The sequence below is a fragment of the Thalassophryne amazonica genome, chromosome 11 (genome assembly GCF_902500255.1).
Source record: "Thalassophryne amazonica chromosome 11, fThaAma1.1, whole genome shotgun sequence".
Classification (NCBI taxonomy): domain Eukaryota; kingdom Metazoa; phylum Chordata; class Actinopteri; order Batrachoidiformes; family Batrachoididae; genus Thalassophryne; species Thalassophryne amazonica.
In genome coordinates, this window is record NC_047113.1 from 107,873,526 (window position 1) to 107,892,527 (window position 19,002).

General features: G+C 41.4%; 1 protein-coding gene across 1 annotated transcript in view; it reads left to right on the forward strand.

Annotated features, from left to right (window-relative positions):
* The window catches only part of rab33ba (RAB33B, member RAS oncogene family a), a 31,515-nt gene extending 17,359 nt beyond the window's left edge, over window positions 1-14,156 (forward strand). Inside the window, exon 2 of the mRNA XM_034181006.1 lies at window positions 12,501-14,156. Coding sequence (XP_034036897.1) covers window positions 12,501-13,001 — 501 coding nt within the window. The 3' untranslated portion in view covers window positions 13,002-14,156. The remainder of the gene's footprint in view (window positions 1-12,500) is intronic.
* The last annotated feature ends 4,846 nt before the right edge of the window (window positions 14,157-19,002 follow it).

Here is a 19,002-nt window from a genome sequence, read left to right on the forward strand (position 1 = left end):
AGCCAGGTCTGGGCGCCTGGTGGTCAGGCCTTAGCCCACGGGGCCCGGCCGGGTTCAGCCCGAAAGAGCGACGTGGGCCCGCCCTCCTGTGGGTTCACCACCTGCAGAGAGGGGCCACGGGGGTCGGGTGCAAAGAGGATTGGGTGGCAGTCGAGGGCGGGTGGCCCTGCGGCCCGGTCTGTGCTCACAGTGCCTGGCTGTTTGGAGGTGGAATGTCACCTTGCTGCGGGGGAAGGAACCTGAGCTTGTGTGGGAGGGGGAGAGATACCGACTAGAGATAGTCGGGCTCACCTCCACACAGAGAGCTTCTCCTAGATCCTGGGGGATGTTGGAGACATGGAGTCCGAGGGGACCATGTTCTCTACCTCCATTGTCGATGTGGCCGCTCATAGCTGTGGTCACAAGGTCTCTGGTGCCTGTCACGGCGGCAGTCCCCGAACCCGGTGATGGACGCCGGAAGTAAGAGATGCCATCAAGCTGAAGAAGGAGTCCTACTTGTCTTTGTTGGTAAGTGGGACCCCGGAGGCAGCTGACAGGTACCCATAGGCCAAGCATGCTGCAGCCTGTGCGGTCGCAGAGGCAAAAACTTGGGCCAAGGAGGAGTTCGGGGAGGCCATGGAGGAGGACTATCGGTTGGCCTTGAAGAAATTCTGGCAAACCGTCCGACGCCTCAGGAGGCGGAAGCAGCTCTCCACCGGCACTGTCTACGGTGCAGGTGGAGAGCTGTTGACCCTGACTGGGGATGTTATTGGGCGGTGGAAGGAATGCTTCGAGGATCTCCTCAATCCCATCGTCATGTCTTCCGAAGAGGAAGCAGCGACTGGGGACTCAGAAGCGGACTCATCCATCACCCAGGCCGAAGTCACTAAGGTGGTTAGAAAGCTCCTCGGTGACAAGGCTCCTGGGGTGGATGAAATCCGTTTTGAGTACCTTAAGTCTCTGGATTTTGTGGGACTGTCTTGGTTGACACACCTCTGCAACATCTCGTGGCAGTCGGGGACAGTGCCTCTGGATTGGCAGACCAGGGGTGGTGGTCCCTCTGTTTAAGAAGGGGGACCGGAGGGTGTGTTCTTACTACAGGGGGATCACACTCCTCAGCCTCCCTGGTAAGGTTTATTCCAGAGTACTGGAGAGGAAAATTCGACTGATGGTCGAACCTTGGATTCAGGAGGAGCAGTGTTGTTTTCGTCCTGGTCGCGGCACACTGGACCAGCTTTACACACCCCATTGAGTGCTCAAGGGTTCATGGGAGTTCGCCCAACCAGTCCACATGTGCTTTGTGGATCTGGAGAAGGCGTTCGACCGTGTCCCTCGGGGCACCCTATGGGGGGGTGCTCCGGGAGTATGGGGTGCGGGGTCCTTTGCTAAGGGCTATCCGGTCCCTGTACGACCGCAGCAGGAGCTTGGTTCGCATTGCCAGTAATAAGTCAAACCTGTTTCCAGTGCATGTTGGCCTCCACCAGGGCTGCCCTTTGTCACCGGTTCTGTTCATTATCTTTATAGACAGAATTTCTACGCGCAGCCAGGGTGTAGAGGGGGTCTGGTTTGGGAACCACAGAATCTCATCTCTGCTGTTTGTGGACGATGTGGTTCTGTTGGGTTCGTCAAATCAGGAATTTCAGCATGCACTGGGGCGGATTGCAGCCGAGTGTGAAGCATCCGGGATGAAAATCATCACCTCCAAATCCGAGGCCATGGTTTTCGACGGGAAAAAGGTGCCTTGCCCTCTTCAGGTCAGTGGAGTGTCCTTGCCTCAAGTGGAGGAGTTTAAGTATGGATGGAGCGTGAAATCGACAGATGGATCGTGCAGCATCGTTGTATCGAACCGTCCATTTTGGTGTTTTGTCCAGACAGTCTATGACTACTTCTGATGTGAGGGTTTGGTGTTCTCTCTTCTGTGTGTGTCTGTGTATGTATGTGTGTGTTTGTGTGCGTACAGTATTTACATCAGACATCTTCCATCTCTCATACCACTCACCTATGGTCATGAGATTTGGCTCATGACTGAAAGAACGAGATCGCGAGTACAAGCAGCCGAGATGAGTTTCCTCCGCAGGGTGGCTGGGCGCTCCCTTAGCAATAAGGTGAGGAGCTCGGTCACTCAGGACGAGCTCGGAGTCGAGCCGCTGCTCCTCCACATCGAAAGGAGCCAGCTGAGGTGGCTCTGGCATCTTTTCCGGATGCCCCCTGGACGCCTCACTGGAGAGGTGTTCTGGGCATGTCCCATTGGAAGGAGGCCCCGGGGAAGACCCAGGACACACTGGAGGGACTACATCTCTCGGCTGGCTTGGGAACGCCTTGGGCTTCCCCCGGAGGAGCTTGGGGGGGGAATTGGTTGGTCTGGGCGGCTTTGCTTTAGCTGGTGCCCCCGCGACCCGACTCCGGATAAGGCGGAAGAAAATGGATGGATGGATAGTATTAAGTAATCTTGCAAAAGGTAGTATTATAGTGATTTATTGGAAAAAATAAAACAAACATCAAAGGTACTTGGATTATCTTAAATGAAATAATCAAAAGTAATAATAAAAAGAGTTGTCAAAGATTATCAAACATATTTTTAGAAAAATACTGATACAGTTGTTAAGGAAAAGAAAGCTATAGTAGATCATTTTGATTATTTTGTCAATGTGGGGAAAAATTTAGCAAATTAAAAAATTGAATTAAGTGAATCAATTAAAAAATTGATGCAAATTATTGGTTGAGCTAAAAGGATTAATAAATGAAATCGTGTTGACAGTGTTGAATGCTTGGTCTCCAAAGTAAAGGTCAAACAAGATCTACGTCTGTTGGATTCTATGACATGTGACATATGTTACCGTTAACATGATAAGTAAGGATGATACATGGTCCAAACTATTCCTTTTTAAAACAGTGTTAACTCAATTAGTAATCTGCATCACTTTTTTACCAAAATTGGAGCAACTTAGTTTTTGACCTCTTTACAAAATGACACAGACCTTTGTCACCATTCTTGCTGTTACTATACCTTTTTGGAATCTTTATGATCAGGCAAATAATGTGGTGTAGTTTTCGATATGATCAGAGCATCTTTTAATTTTGACCTCTGTGTAACTCTTCAATTGACCCCTACCTGACCACTGATTGAAAATTCAAGTGGCCAGTCGGTTTTTTTCTAAAGAGGAGTATTTCTGTCGAATTTGATGCTTTTATCACCATTTGCAGGATTCCACTCTAAATATTCTCTTATCCACGGCACTATATAATACAGTCCACAAAATTTTTACTTTGGAAAAATTTTCAAGGTCAAAGTCCTGTTAGAAGTGACATTTCATAAACTAAATTAGATGTGATCAAATGTATTTGGTTCATGCACTTGAATCAAAGGTTTTTTGTGTTGTCAGGTTTTTGTTGTTGTTGTTGTTTTTTCTTCAATTTTTTGGTTCCTGAATTCTTTTTCTGATCATTTTCACAGAACTTTGGTTATCTCTGCTGTGCACAGTTAGTCGTTGCTTTTTGACACTTGGTTTCTGACTGATAACTGGAAGACAGACAGGCATAAAATTGGAGTTTTGGTGATGTTGGTAAATCCAGAAGAGAAAAATAAGAGTGACTGATGCAGCTTTGACTGAGATAGAATGTACAATGTTCACCAAATGGGCTTTTTAATGTTAAATTCAAATGTCCACAAAATCCACAACCCGGATCAAACTTTATCAGGTGATAAGGGATACCATCCTACACAGATAAGAAATTTGATCTTTTCTGACAGTTAAGAATTTTTGAAAATGAATTAATTGTTAAAGATAGGGGATTTTTCCTGACTTTGACCTTGAAAACAGAATCAGTTCTTGCCTATCATGATATGAAACTTAAGTAAAACTTTCATAATGACATGAAAAATTGTGGGTTCAATCAATCAATCAATCAATTTTTTTTATATAGCGCCAAATCACAACAAACAGTTGCCCCAAGGCGCTTTATATTGTAAGGCAAGGCCATACAATAATTATGTAAAACCCCAACGGTCAAAACGACCCCCTGTGAGCAAGCACTTGGCTACAGTGGGAAGGAAAAACTCCCTTTTAACAGGAAGAAACCTCCAGCAGAACCAGGCTCAGGGAGGGGCAGTCTTCTGCTGGGACTGGTTGGGGCTGAGGGAGAGAACCAGGAAAAAGACATGCTGTGGAGGGGAGCAGAGATCGATCACTAATGATTAAATGCAGAGTGGTGCATACAGAGCAAAAAGAGAAAGAAACAGTGCATCATGGGAACCCCCCAGCAGTCTACGTCTATAGCAGCATAACTAAGGGATGGTTCAGGGTCACCTGATCCAGCCCTAACTATAAGCTTTAGCAAAAAGGAAAGTTTTAAGCCTAATCTTAAAAGTAGAGAGGGTGTCTGTCTCCCTGATCTGAATTGGGAGCTGGTTCCACAGGAGAGGAGCCTGAAAGCTGAAGGCTCTGCCTCCCATTCTACTCTTACAAACCCTAGGAACTACAAGTAAGCCTGCAGTCTGAGAGCGAAGCGCTCTATTGGGGTGATATGGTACTATGAGGTCCCTAAGATAAGATGGGACCTGATTATTCAAAACCTTATAAGTAAGAAGAAGAATTTTAAATTCTATTCTAGAATTAACAGGAAGCCAATGAAGAGAGGCCAATATGGGTGAGATATGCTCTCTCCTTCTAGTCCCCGTCAGTACTCTAGCTGCAGCATTTTGAATTAACTGAAGGCTTTTTAGGGAACTTTTAGGACAACCTGATAATAATGAATTACAATAGTCCAGCCTAGAGGAAATAAATGCATGAATTAGTTTTTCAGCATCACTCTGAGACAAGACCTTTCTGATTTTAGAGATATTGCGTAAATGCAAAAAAGCAGTCCTACATATTTGTTTAATATGCGCTTTGAATGACATATCCTGATCAAAAATGACTCCAAGATTTCTCACAGTATTACTAGAGGTCAGGGTAATGCCATCCAGAGTAAGGATCTGGTTAGACACCATGTTTCTAAGATTTGTGGGGCCAAGTACAATAACTTCAGTTTTATCTGAGTTTAAAAGCAGGAAATTAGAGGTCATCCATGTCTTTATGTCTGTAAGACAATCCTGCAGTTTAGCTAATTGGTGTGTGTCCTCTGGCTTCATGGATAGATAAAGCTGGGTATCATCTGCGTAACAATGAAAATTTAAGCAATACCGTCTAATAATACTGCCTAAGGGAAGCATGTATAAAGTGAATAAAATTGGTCCTAGCACAGAACCTTGTGGAACTCCATAATTAACTTTAGTCTGTGAAGAAGATTCCCCATTTACATGAACAAATTGTAATCTATTAGACAAATATGATTCAAACCACTGCAGCGCAGTGCCTTTAATACCTATGGCATGCTCTAATCTCTGTAATAAAATTTTATGGTCAACAGTATCAAAAGCAGCACTGAGGTCTAACAGAACAAGCACAGAGATGAGTCCACTGTCCGAGGCCATAAGAAGATCATTTGTAACCTTCACTAATGCTGTTTCTGTACTATGATGAATTCTAAAACCTGACTGAAACTCTTCAAATAGACCATTCTTCTGCAGATGATCAGTTAGCTGTTTTACAACTACCCTTTCAAGAATTTTTGAGAGAAAAGGAAGGTTGGAGATTGGCCTATAATTAGCTAAGATAGCTGGGTCAAGTGATGGCTTTTTAAGTAATGGTTTAATTACTGCCACCTTAAAAGCCTGTGGTACATAGCCAACTAACAAAGATAGATTGATCATATTTAAGATCGAAGCATTAAATAATGGTAGGGCTTCCTTGAGCAGCCTGGTAGGAATGGGGTCTAATAAACATGTTGATGGTTTGGATGAAGTAACTAATGAAAATAACTCAGAACAATCGGAGAGAAAGAGTCTAACCAAATACCGGCATCACTGAAAGCAGCCAAAGATAACGATACGTCTTTGGGATGGTTATGAGTAATTTTTTCTCTAATAGTTAAAATTTTGTTAGCAAAGAAAGTCATGAAGTCATTACTAGTTAAAGTTAATGGAATACTCAGCTCAATAGAGCTCTGACTCTTTGTCAGCCTGGCTACAGTGCTGAAAAGAAACCTGGGGTTGTTCTTATTTTCTTCAATTAGTGATGAGTAGAAAGATGTCCTAGCTTTACGGAGGGCTTTTTTATAGAGCAACAGACTCTTTTTCCAGGCTAAGTGAAGATCTTCTAAATTAGTGAGACGCCATTTCCTCTCCAACTTACGGGTTATCTGCTTTAAGCTACGAGTTTGTGAGTTATACCACGGAGTCAGACACTTCTGATTTAAAGCTCTCTTTTTCAGAGGAGCTACAGCATCCAAAGTTGTCTTCAATGAGGATGCAAAACTATTGACGAGATACTCCATCTCCCTTACAGAGTTTAGGTAGCTACTCTGCACTGTGTTGGTATATGGCATTAGAGAACATAAAGAAGGAATCATATCCTTAAACCTAGTTACAGCGCTTTCTGAAAGACTTCTAGTGTAATGAAACTTATTCCCCACTGCTGGGTAGTCCATCAGAGTAAATATAAATGTTATTAAGAAATGATCAGACAGAAGGGAGTTTTCAGGGAATTCTGTTAAGTCTTCTATTTCCATACCATAAGTCAGAACAAGATCTAAGATATGATTAAAGTGGTGGGTGGACTCATTTACTTTTTGAGCAAAGCCAATAGAGTCTAATAATAGATTAAATGCAGTGTTGAGGCTGTCATTCTCAGCATCTGTGTGGATGTTAAAATCGCCCACTATAATTATCTTATCTGAGCTAAGCACTAAGTCAGACAAAAGGTCTGAAAATTCACAGAGAAACTCACAGTAACGACCAGGTGGACGATAGATAATAACAAATAAAACTGGTTTTTGGGACTTCCAATTTGGATGGACAAGACTAAGAGACAAGCTTTCAAATGAATTAAAGCTCTGTCTAGGTTTTTGATTAATTAATAAGCTGGAATGGAAGATTGCTGCTAATCCTCCGCCACGGCCCGTGCTACGAGCATTCTGACAGTTAGTGTGACTCGGGGGTGTTGACTCATTTAAACTAACATATTCATCCTGCTGTAACCAGGTTTCTGTTAGGCAGAATAAATCAATACGTTGATCAATTATTATATCATTTACCAACAGGGACTTAGAAGAGAGAGACCTAATGTTTAATAGACCACATTTAACTGTTTTAGTCTGTGGTGCAATTGAAGGTGCTATATTATTTTTTCTTTTTGAATTTTTATGCTTAAATAGATTTTTGCTGGTTATTGGTGGTCTGGGAGCAGGCACCGTCTCTACGGGGATGGGGCAATGAGGGGATGGCAGGGGGAGAGAAGCTGCAGAGAGGTGTATAAGACCACAGCTCTGCCTCCTGGTCCCAACGCTGGACAGTCACAGTTTGGAGGATCCAAGAAAATTGGCCAGATTTCTAGAAATGAGAGCTGCTCCATCCAAAGTGGGATGGATGCCGTCTCTCCTAACAAGACCAGGTTTTCCCCAGAAGCTTTGCCAATTATCAATGAAGCACACCTCATTTTTTGGACACCACTCAGACAGCCAGCAATTCAAGGAGAACATGCGGCTAAACATGTCACTCCCGGTCTGATTGGGGAGGGGCCCAGAGAAAACTACAGAGTCCGACATTGTTTTTGCAAAGTTACACACCGATTTAATGTTAATTTTAGTGACCTCCGATTGGCGTAACCGAGTGTCATTACTGCCGACGTGAATTACAATCTTACCAAATTTACGCTTAGCCTTAGCCAGCAATTTCAAATGTCCTTCGATGTCGCCTGCTCTGGCCCCCGGAAGACAATTGACAATGGTTGCTGGTGTCGCTAACTTCACATTTCTCAAAACAGAGTCGCCAATAACCAGAGTTTGATCCTCGGCGAGTGTATCGTCGAGTGGGGAAAAATGGTTAGAGATGTGAACGGGTTGACGGTGTACACGGGGCTTCTGTTTAGGGCTACGCTTCCTCATCACAGTCACCCAGTCAACCTGCTTTCCCGGCTGCCCGGGATCTGCCAGGGGGGAACTAGCGGCGGCTAAGCTACCTTGGTCCGCACCGACTACAGGGGCCTGGCTAGCTGTAGAATTTTCCACGGTGCGGAGCCGAGTCTCCAATTCGCCCAGCCTGGCCTCCAAAGCTATGAATAAGCTGCACTTATTACAAGTACCGTTACTGCTAAAGGAGGCCGAGGAATAACTAAACATTTCACACCCAGAGCAGAAAAGTACGGGAGAGACAGGAGAAGCCGCCATGCTAAATCGGCTAAGAGCTAGTAGCTACGCAACCTAGCGGATTCCTAAAAACACACAAAGTGAATAATGTGTAAATAATTTAAAGGTGATTCAGCAGAAGGAGTGCCCCAATCAAGGCACCAAACAGGCCATGAAGCAGCACAGGCAACGCACGACAACAGCGAACGCACGACAACGGTGCTAAAATAAAATAAAAATCAACTAAACACGCTGTGGAGCAGCACAGATAACGCACGACAACAGTGCTAAAAGAGAAAAATAAAAAATAAAAAAAAAATAAATAAAAAAAATAAAACGAAAGCGTTAGCAAGCTAGTTAGCTTATAAAATAAAATAATAAAAGTGCTCCGTCGCGATGTTTCGACCGTTAGAGGTCTTCCTTAGGCGTTGGAGCACAGTAAAAAAGTAAAAAAAAAAAGTAAAAAGGTAAAAAAGTAAAAAGGTAAAAAGTAAAAAAGTCTTGAAAAAGACTGTTAAGACTGTTGATACAATACCGCAGTGAGAGCCAACCACCAGTAGAGGCAAGCAAGAGAGGGTTAGGTAACGTTGGTAACAAAACATTTCTGGACTCTTAACTCCAAGCAAATCTTTAAATTTTTCTTTTTTTAAACTGGGCTTTTGGTCTGTAGACCTTCATCAGGGCTTTGCCATTTCTTAGTATTTATAAAGATTCACAATCATGTGCCAGCAATAATTGGAATTTTAAAAAATATAAACATTTCTGGGTCTTTTAGTGAAGTTTAGGGCTAGCAGCCAGTGATCACCTTAGTATTTCTTCTGTTCTTCTTGTTGTTTAATGCTGACAGATTATACTGTATTTCTTGTCTTTCTGATGTCTGATTCTGTTTTTTTTTCTCTCTCTGTTTAAGGTGCAGCTCCATCCAGAGATGGATGTGGTGTCTGTTTCTGTAACCCTCCTGTCCTGTGCACCAGCAACATTTCCTGTATCTTCGTTTTGTGAATTGTTCTGTAATTTGTGTCTGTATCATGGCCCAAGCAGAGGGTCACCCCTTTGAGTCTGGTCTGCTTGAGGTTTCTTCCTCAGAGGGAGTTTTTCCTTACCACTGTTACTCTGGGGGTTAGTAAGGTTAGACCTTACTGTGTGAAGCGCCTTGAGGCAACTCTGTTGTGATTTGATGCTATATAAATGAAAATAAATTGAAATTGAATAGAAAATTTTCAGCCACTAAAATGAATGTTTTGAAATTTCCAGGGTCAGTTTGTTGTTTTGCTGAATTTCTCAAGTCGGACAACATGAATTGATGATGTGGAGGCAAAAATGATTTTAAGTCAAAGTGTCTGAGGCTGTTTATGGAAACAAGTCAAGAAATTGGCAGGTTAAAATAACAGGCTTTTAATTTGAGGCCTCAAGACGCATGCAGTAGTCAAAAGTGTGAACAGCAGGAGTGTGAGTGTGAGTGTGTGTGTGTGTGTGTGATCACAGCATTTCTGAGATCGAGGAGATCGTTTGTACATTGAGAGAAAGGCGGGGCCACAGCAAACAGTCACGTGCACAACACTGTGGTTATTAATGCGGCTGCTCTTTAGGTCACACAGGGCCTTCAGAAAGAGTTCAGTGCAAAAGTTTTAGGCAGGCTATGTTAAGACATTGAATGAATAATTTTGACACTACAATGATCTTGATTGTATTGGCAAATTTGACATTTGACCAGAATGACATTGATCCGTCCACGTGCCCAGTCACATGATGGACCAAACCATGTGAAGTTTTGTTTGACACCATGGTGTACTTTACTACAGGTTTGGAGGATTTCTGAATTTTGACACTTTTTGTCCCCATTTTGAGCTCAGCCCAACAATGTCTCTTTGAAGACAGATACATGAGACAGATTTAGGGAATAACCCTGTTGTGTCTGATAATTTGCAGATGTTCGTGCTGGATTTTACAGTTATAAATTGTCTTTTCAGGTAAAAAGGAGTTTTAAAGGAGTAAAACAGATATTTGCATCGTAATCCAGCATGAATGTCTACTGCAGTCACAATTATTACAATATTTGCCAGTCCTGATTATTTTTCATATTCGCGATTACCGTGAATTATTCATTTTATCCACAAAGCATAAAACGAGTCAGAATCTGACATCATTGTTCTGCAGCCTCGCTCACTCTGTTTCGCTCTCGTCTCAAGGCAGGACAATAACATGGAGGGTGAAGAGCGATCCGTCCTGCTGTTTGGATAAGACGGGCGATTAAAACAGTGGCTTTCTTCTTCAAAGCCGTCTAAAATACGGAGTTTACCGAAGGAGCTGTCGGTGTGTGTGTGTGTACGCACAGAGTCAACAGACTGCGAGGGAGGGGGTAGGACAGGGAGATTCCTGAATGGAGGCACGACACGTTACAGTCAGAGAACCATCAGTGCACACAGCGAGCGCGGAGCAGAAAGAGATTTTAACCTGAGTGAACATGTTAAAAAAAACCAAACCAAACCATGGAGCCGCCTTTACTTCTCTCTGAACTTTCTCTCCCGGTGTGATTCTGCCGTTACCGTCCTGTTCACACCATGTGCACGTCGTATACTGAATTTATGAGATCATGAGATGAAATAAACGGTCACATATCTTTAAAAACATTTTTAAAAAATGAGAATATATGAATGAACTCAGCAAAAATTCCGCATACACAGGTTAAAAAAACCCCTGCTGTGAAGAAGCTGTAGTGATGTTCAGATGCACAGATCACAACAAGCAGGTGAGAACAGCTGTTATTGTCCAAAGGTATTTATTTGTTCAGTCTTGAGCTTAATATAGTGTTTAAGCACAAAACGTGACTGATGCGGAGAAACAATTTCAGAAATGCAACAGAAACGACCACAAATCAGAAATAGTTGGGACTATATGTAAAATGAAGATAAAAATAAAAATGTTGTACTGTTCCCAGTTTCTCCACTCACAGAAGCCAAACGTTCTTCCAGAGTTGTGTAAATTATACTACGATAGTAGAATATAAAGAAGGGGAAAAAAGAAAAAAAAGACGATATATTCATCAATCGCGATTATTTGTCTGACAATTAATCGTCTCCAGGAATTCCTAATCGTGACAGGCCTATATGGGTGATTCTTAGACTACGGCACTTATGTCCTTTGATCATATTGTATGAAAAACAGAAAAAAGGGGAAATTTCACACTTTTATAGTTATCTTTACAATGAAAGTGTGTTAAGAAATTTGTTCTAGTAGTCTATGATGACTTTTTCACCTTTTTTCAGCATCATTATATGCAAATATTGCCGTTTTGTGCTTGTCCCACACCCAGACTTTTGATCTTCAATGATAAAAATGAATGGTAAAGAAATGTTTTTTCTAATGTTTTAAAATATCTCTGAATAAAATATCAGTAAAATAATCAAAACATAATTGGGGTATTCAATGTCATACAACTGTTGTGATTTTTTTTAAACAAAATGTAGTTGTCCCACACTATTGCCGTAATTTCCACCACAACACTGTAATGTCCCTTTAAACAGTTTGTATGAAAGATTGTTCGGGTAGTTTCTATGGAGATAAACAGTGACATCAGAGCACATGTATATAGCGCCAAATCACAACAAACAGTTGCCCCAAGGCGCTTTATATTGTAAGGCAATGGTGTGGTGGAAATTACATTTACAAGGCCAATAGTGCCCGTAGTTAAAGAATCACCCATGAACGTCTGCAAATCACCAGACACACCAGACTTACTCCTCTTCTAATCCATTTCCATTGTTTGCACGGTTTGTTTTTCTGTCAGTAATTCGGTCTTTGAATTGTTGTGAAAGGGTTTGGTCAGCTCTTCAAAGTTTACCGTAGCAGCAGCATCTTCATGCCAAACTGGAAATTCTGAGAGCAGACCCACAGATTTCAGCTGCATCAAGGTAAATCCATAGTAATCCACGCATTTCGGCTTCATCCTCGCTGCACTAGTTTGTGTCACTCTCAGCTGCATAGCAGCGCGTGGGGTCCACAGAGGTCACTTTTACGTGATATTTTATGGTTTGAAATGTCTCAGTCAGATTTGCAGAAAAAAATGTAATTGGATTAGAATAGTGCTTTTAAACCTCGGTCCCACAAACACATTCTTCCTCTCCAAACACTCCAAATGACAAAAATGTTTGAGGGACTTGGGTTGTAAAAACATGAATTTGTCTTTTTCATTTCCAGAATAATCTACTCTAATTTCTTCATTGTAATTTAATATTTGATTATTTATTGATTTGAATATTTTCTGTCTTTGTTTCACGCGGATCCGTTTCTCTCGGCAGATCCAACTGTGGGACACTGCAGGACAGGAGCGCTTCAGGAAGTCCATGGTGCAGCATTACTACCGTAACGTCCACGCTGTCGTCTTTGTCTACGACGTGACTAACACCGCCAGCTTTCGCAGTCTTCCCGCCTGGATTGAGGAGTGCAGACAGCACGCTCTGGGCACGGAGGTTCCCCGGATCCTTGTCGGGAACAAGTGCGACCTGCAGGACTCGGTTCAAGTGAGCACAGATGTGGCACAGCAGTTTGCTGACGCTCACTCGATGCCTTTGTTTGAGACGTCTGCAAAGAATCCCAGCAGCCAGGGAGATGGAACCTTTGGCGGCGCAAACAGCGACCACGTGGAGGCCATTTTTATGACGGTGGCACACAAGCTGAAGTCGCAGAAGCCCCTGGTGTTGAGCCAGCCACATCTGGAGTCAAGAGGCACCGTCAGTCTGGACAAGGGCCAGGAGGATGGGGGGAAGGAGACCAGGAGCTGGGGGTGCGGCAGCTGCTGACTAGGGGGGCGGGTTCCTCCAGAGGAGGAAGTGTTTGTTCAATGCCTACATTACTGTGAATGCTTTTTGAGGAAAAAAACTACACTTTGGTCCTCAACAAGAAGCCAAAACTCTAAATGCTTGATCAGTTCCTCAGCCAAACAGTCCACTTATGGTTTGGTTTGCTTAATGTGGTGAAGTAAAACATTACTGTGTAGTTAAAGACGAGCTGAGTAACTGAAGAAAATTTGCTTTAAGTAAGGTAACGTGTGAATGGGGGGGAAAAAAATCCCCCCTCCCTTGAAGCCCTTAATGCGTGCTGCCTGCTGACCTCGTCTGTCCCCGAGCCCCCTACGTTCACTCGTCTGTGTGCAGAAGAGGTTGACGGTGTCCTGTTTCCTCCCTCTGAGCTGTGGTCTGTTCTGCTTTGCCTTGTGTGGGCGCGCTCAAATATGGTATCGTGTCTCATGGAAGGTTCCGTGACTTCACAACATGCATGTCGCGTCAGACACGTGCTACCACAGGTGTCAATCCGAGTCCAGAAAGGGCACAGAGGGTGCAGGGTTGTGTGTAAGCACCACCTCCAGCAGGTCTGCTGTTCATCAGTAACCCGTGGGATACGGCCACTCCGTTACCCAGAACACAAACATCAACTCTGCCACGTCCCGTACCGTACCTGTAGAATCAATGTTCTCAGATAAGTTCCCCATATCTGTAGGCGCTTTACGACTGAAGGATAAACCCTGGAAGTCACAGTGGAAGCACAGGTGCTGTTTGGGTTACCTTAGTGGGCGATATGAGAGCAGAAGTTAGCCCTCAGACGTTGTCCTGTTTTTATCTGGATGGAGCCACCTGGCAGGAGGAGGAGAGGGAGGCCAAAGAAGATGCTTATGGATTTACTGAGGGAGGGCATGCAGGTGCCTGGACAGACAGAGGACAGGGTTCTATCAAGGAGCATTTTAGTGCCGGGTAAATTATGTGATTGTGACTCATACCTTTGGGTTAGGGCTAACCCCAATCATATAGCTTTGGGGGCTCCCTGAAGCTACAGGGTTAGGGCTAGCCCCGTAGCTTCAGGGAGCCCCCAAAGCTATATGATTTTATACCACTAAAGCATTCTTGGCAAACCCTGTTTTAACTAATTTTGGGTGGTTTTAGATGCATTGAAAGCAAGAATAATAAAAAATTAGATTTATGTTGTAATATTTGTAAGATCAAAGTTATTTTTTGCATCTTTCTGTCAAAGTCTAAGTTAATAAATTAAATAACATTAAAAATGTTAAACACATTATTTAATGGACATACAGTGGGGGAAATAAGTACAGTAGTGTTCAGAATAATAGTAGTGCTATGTGACTAAAAAGATTAATCCAGGTTTTGAGTATATTTCTTATTGTTCCATGGGAAACAAGGTACCAGTAGATTCAGTAGATTCTCACAAATCCAACAAGACCAAGCCTCTTAAGGCTATGAAATTGGGCTATTAGTAAAAAAAAGTAGAAAAGGGGGTGTTCACAATAATAGTAGTGTGGCATTCAGTCAGTGAGTTTGTCAGTTTTGTGGAACAAACAGGTGTGAATCAGGTGTCCCCTATTTAAGGATGAAGCCAGCACCTGTTGAACATGCTTTTCTCTTTGAAAGCCTGAGGAAAATGGGACGTTCAAGACATTGTTCAGAAGAACAGCGTAGTTTGATTAAAAGTTGATTGGAGAGGGGAAACTTATACGCAGGTGCAAAACATTATAGGCTGTTCATCTACAATGATCTCCAATGCTTTAAAATGGACAAAAAAAACAGATGCGTGGAAGAAAATGGAAAACAACCATCAAAATGGATAGAAGAATAACCAGAATGGCAAAGGCTCACCCATTGATCAGCTCCAGGATGATCAAAGACAGTCTGGATTTACCTGTAAGTGCTGTGACAGTTAGAAGACGCCTGTGTGAAGCTAATTTATTTGCAAGAATCCCCCGCAAAGTCCCTCTGTTAAATAAAAGACGTGCAGAAGAGGTTACAATTTGCCAAAGAACACATCAACTGGCCTAAAGAGAAATGGAGGAATATTTTGTGGACTGATGAGAGTAAAATTGTTCTTTTTGGGTCCAAGGGCCGCAGACAGTTTGTGAGACGACCCCCAAACTCTGAATTCAAGCCACAGTTCACAGTGAAGACAGTGAAGCATGGTGGTGCAAGCATCATGATATGGGCATGTTTCTCCTACTATGGTGTTGGGACTATATATCGCATACCAGGTATCATGGATCAGTTTGGATATGTCAAAATACTTGAAGAGGTCATGTTGCCTTATGCTGAAGAGGACATGCCCTTGAAATGGGTGTTTCAACAAGACAATGACCCCAAGCACACTAGTAAACCAGCAAAATCTTGGTTCCAAACCAACAAAATTAATGCCTCGCAGATGTGAAGAAATCATGAAAAACTGTGGTTATACAACTAAATACTAGTTTAGTGATTCACAGGATTGATAAAAAAAGTTTGAACATAATAGTTTTGAGTTTGTAGCGTCACCAGCAGATGCTGCTATTATTGTGAACACCCCCTTTTCTACTTTTTTTTTTACTAATATTATTTGTGAGAATCTACTGAATCTACTGGTACCTTGTTTCCCATGTAACAATAAGAAATATACTCAAAACCTGGATTAATCTTTTTAGCCACATAGCACTACTATTATTTTGAACACTACTGTATTTGATCCACTGTCAATTTTGCAGCTTTTCCCACCTACAATGAATGTAGAGGTCTGTATTTTTTATCATACTTCAAGAAAAGGGTTGGATTTTCATGGTGGAGTTATTTTTTTTAAGCTTGGAACAGACAGTTTCCAGCTGCTCTTCACAGCTCTGTGGCCACAGAACGTGCTGACTCTCTGATCTCTGCTGTTTGCAATTTGATACAAAGAAAATGACAAATATATTTCTTAATACTTTAATTATTGGTTTAATAGCCCAGTCACACGGCACACGACAATTCCAGAATGAAGGGAAAAAATAAAAAGTCACAATTCGTTGAGAAAAGGTGGATGAAAGAGCTTTTATCACCGAACAGTCTGCGAAGCAAGAGTGCAAAAGGGACAAAAGAGGAACTAAACAAAACCGAAGCTCACGATCTCGACGCTTTAATGAAACGTGCCTGGAGCCACAGCTGCAGCAGTGTGTGTCTGCATCTGAGTTCCAGGACTCGGCGCTGGGACTCATAGCGCCTGAGTCCTGGAGAAACTGCAAACAGAAGCTGTGGAGACCTGTGCGCACGTTGGTGGACCACCTGCTCTGGTTCCTTGTCCAGAACAAAAGAGGGATCATCTCCATCATTATCAGAATCCACACTGTGTCGACACGCTGCGCGCTCCGTCTTCCTCCAATTAAAAAAAAAAAAAAAGTGTGCTGTGGTCACTGCTCTATCACTGTATTATGTTCTAAGCCATATACAACCCCTGGCAATAATTATGGAATCACCGGCCTCGGAGGATGTTCATTCAGTTGTTTAATTTTGTAGAAAAAAGCAGATCACAGACATGACACAAAACTAAAGTCATTTCAAATGGCAACTTTCTGGCTTTAAGAAACACTAAAATCAGGAAAAAGATTGTGGCAGTCAGTAACGGTTACTTTTTTAGACCAAGCAGAGGGAAAAAAATATGGACTCACTCAATTCTGAGGAATAAATGATGGAATCACCCTGTAAATTTTCATCCCCAAAACTGACACCTGCATCAAATCAGATCTGCTCGTTAGTCTGCATCTAAAAAGGAGTGATCACACCTTGGAGAGCTGTTGCACCAAGTGGACTGACATGAATCATGGCTCCAACACGAGAGATGTCAATTGAAACAAAGGAGAGGATTATCAAACTCTTAAAAGAGAGTAAATCATCACGCAATGTTGCAAAAGATGTTGGTTGTTCACAGTCAGCTGTGTCTAAACTCTGGACCAAATACAAACAACATGGGAAGGTTGTTAAAGGCAAACATACGAAAAAAGCAATCGTGGACTGTGGATGACTGGATGAAAGTCATATTCAGTGATGAATCTCGAATCTGCATTGGGCAAGGTGATGATGCTGGAACTTTTGTTTGGTGCTGGATGACAAGCAGTTTAATTAGTGCCTGTAAAAAGAAAAACTGGCTATACAGGGTATTTATTAAAGGAAGAACAATCGAAACAGAAAATAAATATAAAATATACAAAAATAAGTTGACGTGTATTAAGGAATTGTAAAAAGATGTATTATAGAACAAAACAAGGGAAATATTAAAGGTCTCTGGAATGTAATAAATAGTGTCATCAGGAAAAAGGAGAACCGTAGTACCTTGCCGGACTATTTCATTGACAGTGATAAAAAGATCTATAACAGTGAAGAGCTAGTAAATGCATTTAATCATTATTTTGTCAATATAGGGCCAGAATTGGCAGCTGAAATAAAATGCCATATTCAGCCTCAGAAATGGGTACTGAACAAGTAAACTCAAATTCATTCTTTCTATCAGCAACAGACGAAATGGAAATAATAAACACTTAATGAATTGATGGCAAAAAAAAATCAGATTGCAATAAGTTGGACACTACAATAATTAAACAAGTCATTAATGAAATTATCTTTTATTAATGGAGAGTTTCCAAGTCAAATGAAGATTGCCAAAATTACACCTATATATAAAAGTGGAGATAAGTATCTATTCTCAAATTATAGACCTATATCTGTGTTATCTCAATTCTCAAAAATGTTAGAAAAACTATATACAGTATGGTTAGATCAATACATTGATATTAAATGATAACCAGTATGGTTTCAGAAAAAATAGATCAACAACTTTAGCTTTAATTGATTTAGTGGAAGAAATAAAATATTGATAAAAAGAAACATACAATGGCGATCTTCATTGACTTAAAAAAAGGTGTTTGATACTATTAACCACAACATATTATTACGTAAATTGGAAAAAATTGGCATAAGAGGTATTGCACTAAATTGGCTCCAATCTTATTTAACAAATAGGAGAATATAAATCTTTGTTTAAACAGATACATTGTGGAGTTCCACAAGGGTCCGTTTTAGGACCTAAACTTTTTTTAATTTATATTAATGACTTGCAATTCATCTCTGAAAAACTGAAATTTATCCTCTTTGCTGATGACACAATGATAGTATGTTCTGGGGAAAACCTGGAACATCTTGTGATCGAAATGCAAATAGAAATTATTAAATTAAAAAATTGGTTTGATAGTAATAAATTGTCACTTAATATTTCAAAGACAAAATTAATGCTCTTTGGAAACCGAGAAATGAAAACAAAAGTAAATCTTAAAATTGACATGGTTCCTATTGAAAGGGTTAACCAACATAGATTTTTAGGAATAATAATTGATCACAGGATGTGCTGGAAACCCCACATTGCTAGCATACAATCCAAAATGGCCAGAAGTATTTCCATAATGGGGAAAGCCAAACATTTCTTAGATCAGGAGTCCTTATATATTATTTATTGCACATTAATATTACCATATATTAGCTATGGCATTGAGGTATGGGGTAATACATATAAAAGTAATGTAGACACACTTTTTAAGTTACAGAAACGGGCAATAAGAATCATCCATAATGTAGGCTTCAGAGATCATACGAGTACACTGTTTTTACAATCCAAAATACTACAATTTAGAGATCTTGCAGAATTTAAAACTTTACCAATTATTTTTAAAGTGAAACAAAACCTACTATCAGATAACCTCCAAAAATTGTTTAGTGAAAGAGAGGGAGATTACAATCTAAGAAGGAAATATAATTTGAAAAAACTGCTCGTACAACAATGAAACAAATGTGCCTTACGAGACATGGGGTGGATTTATGGAATAACCTGAGGACATCAAAGTGTGTACTACAGTACATCAATTCAAAAGGAATTTAAAACTCAAAATATTAAAAAAATATGAAACTGAATAACATAATTCTTAGTGTGTATGTTTGTGGATCTAAACTGTTATATTATTTGGGCATGACGAAC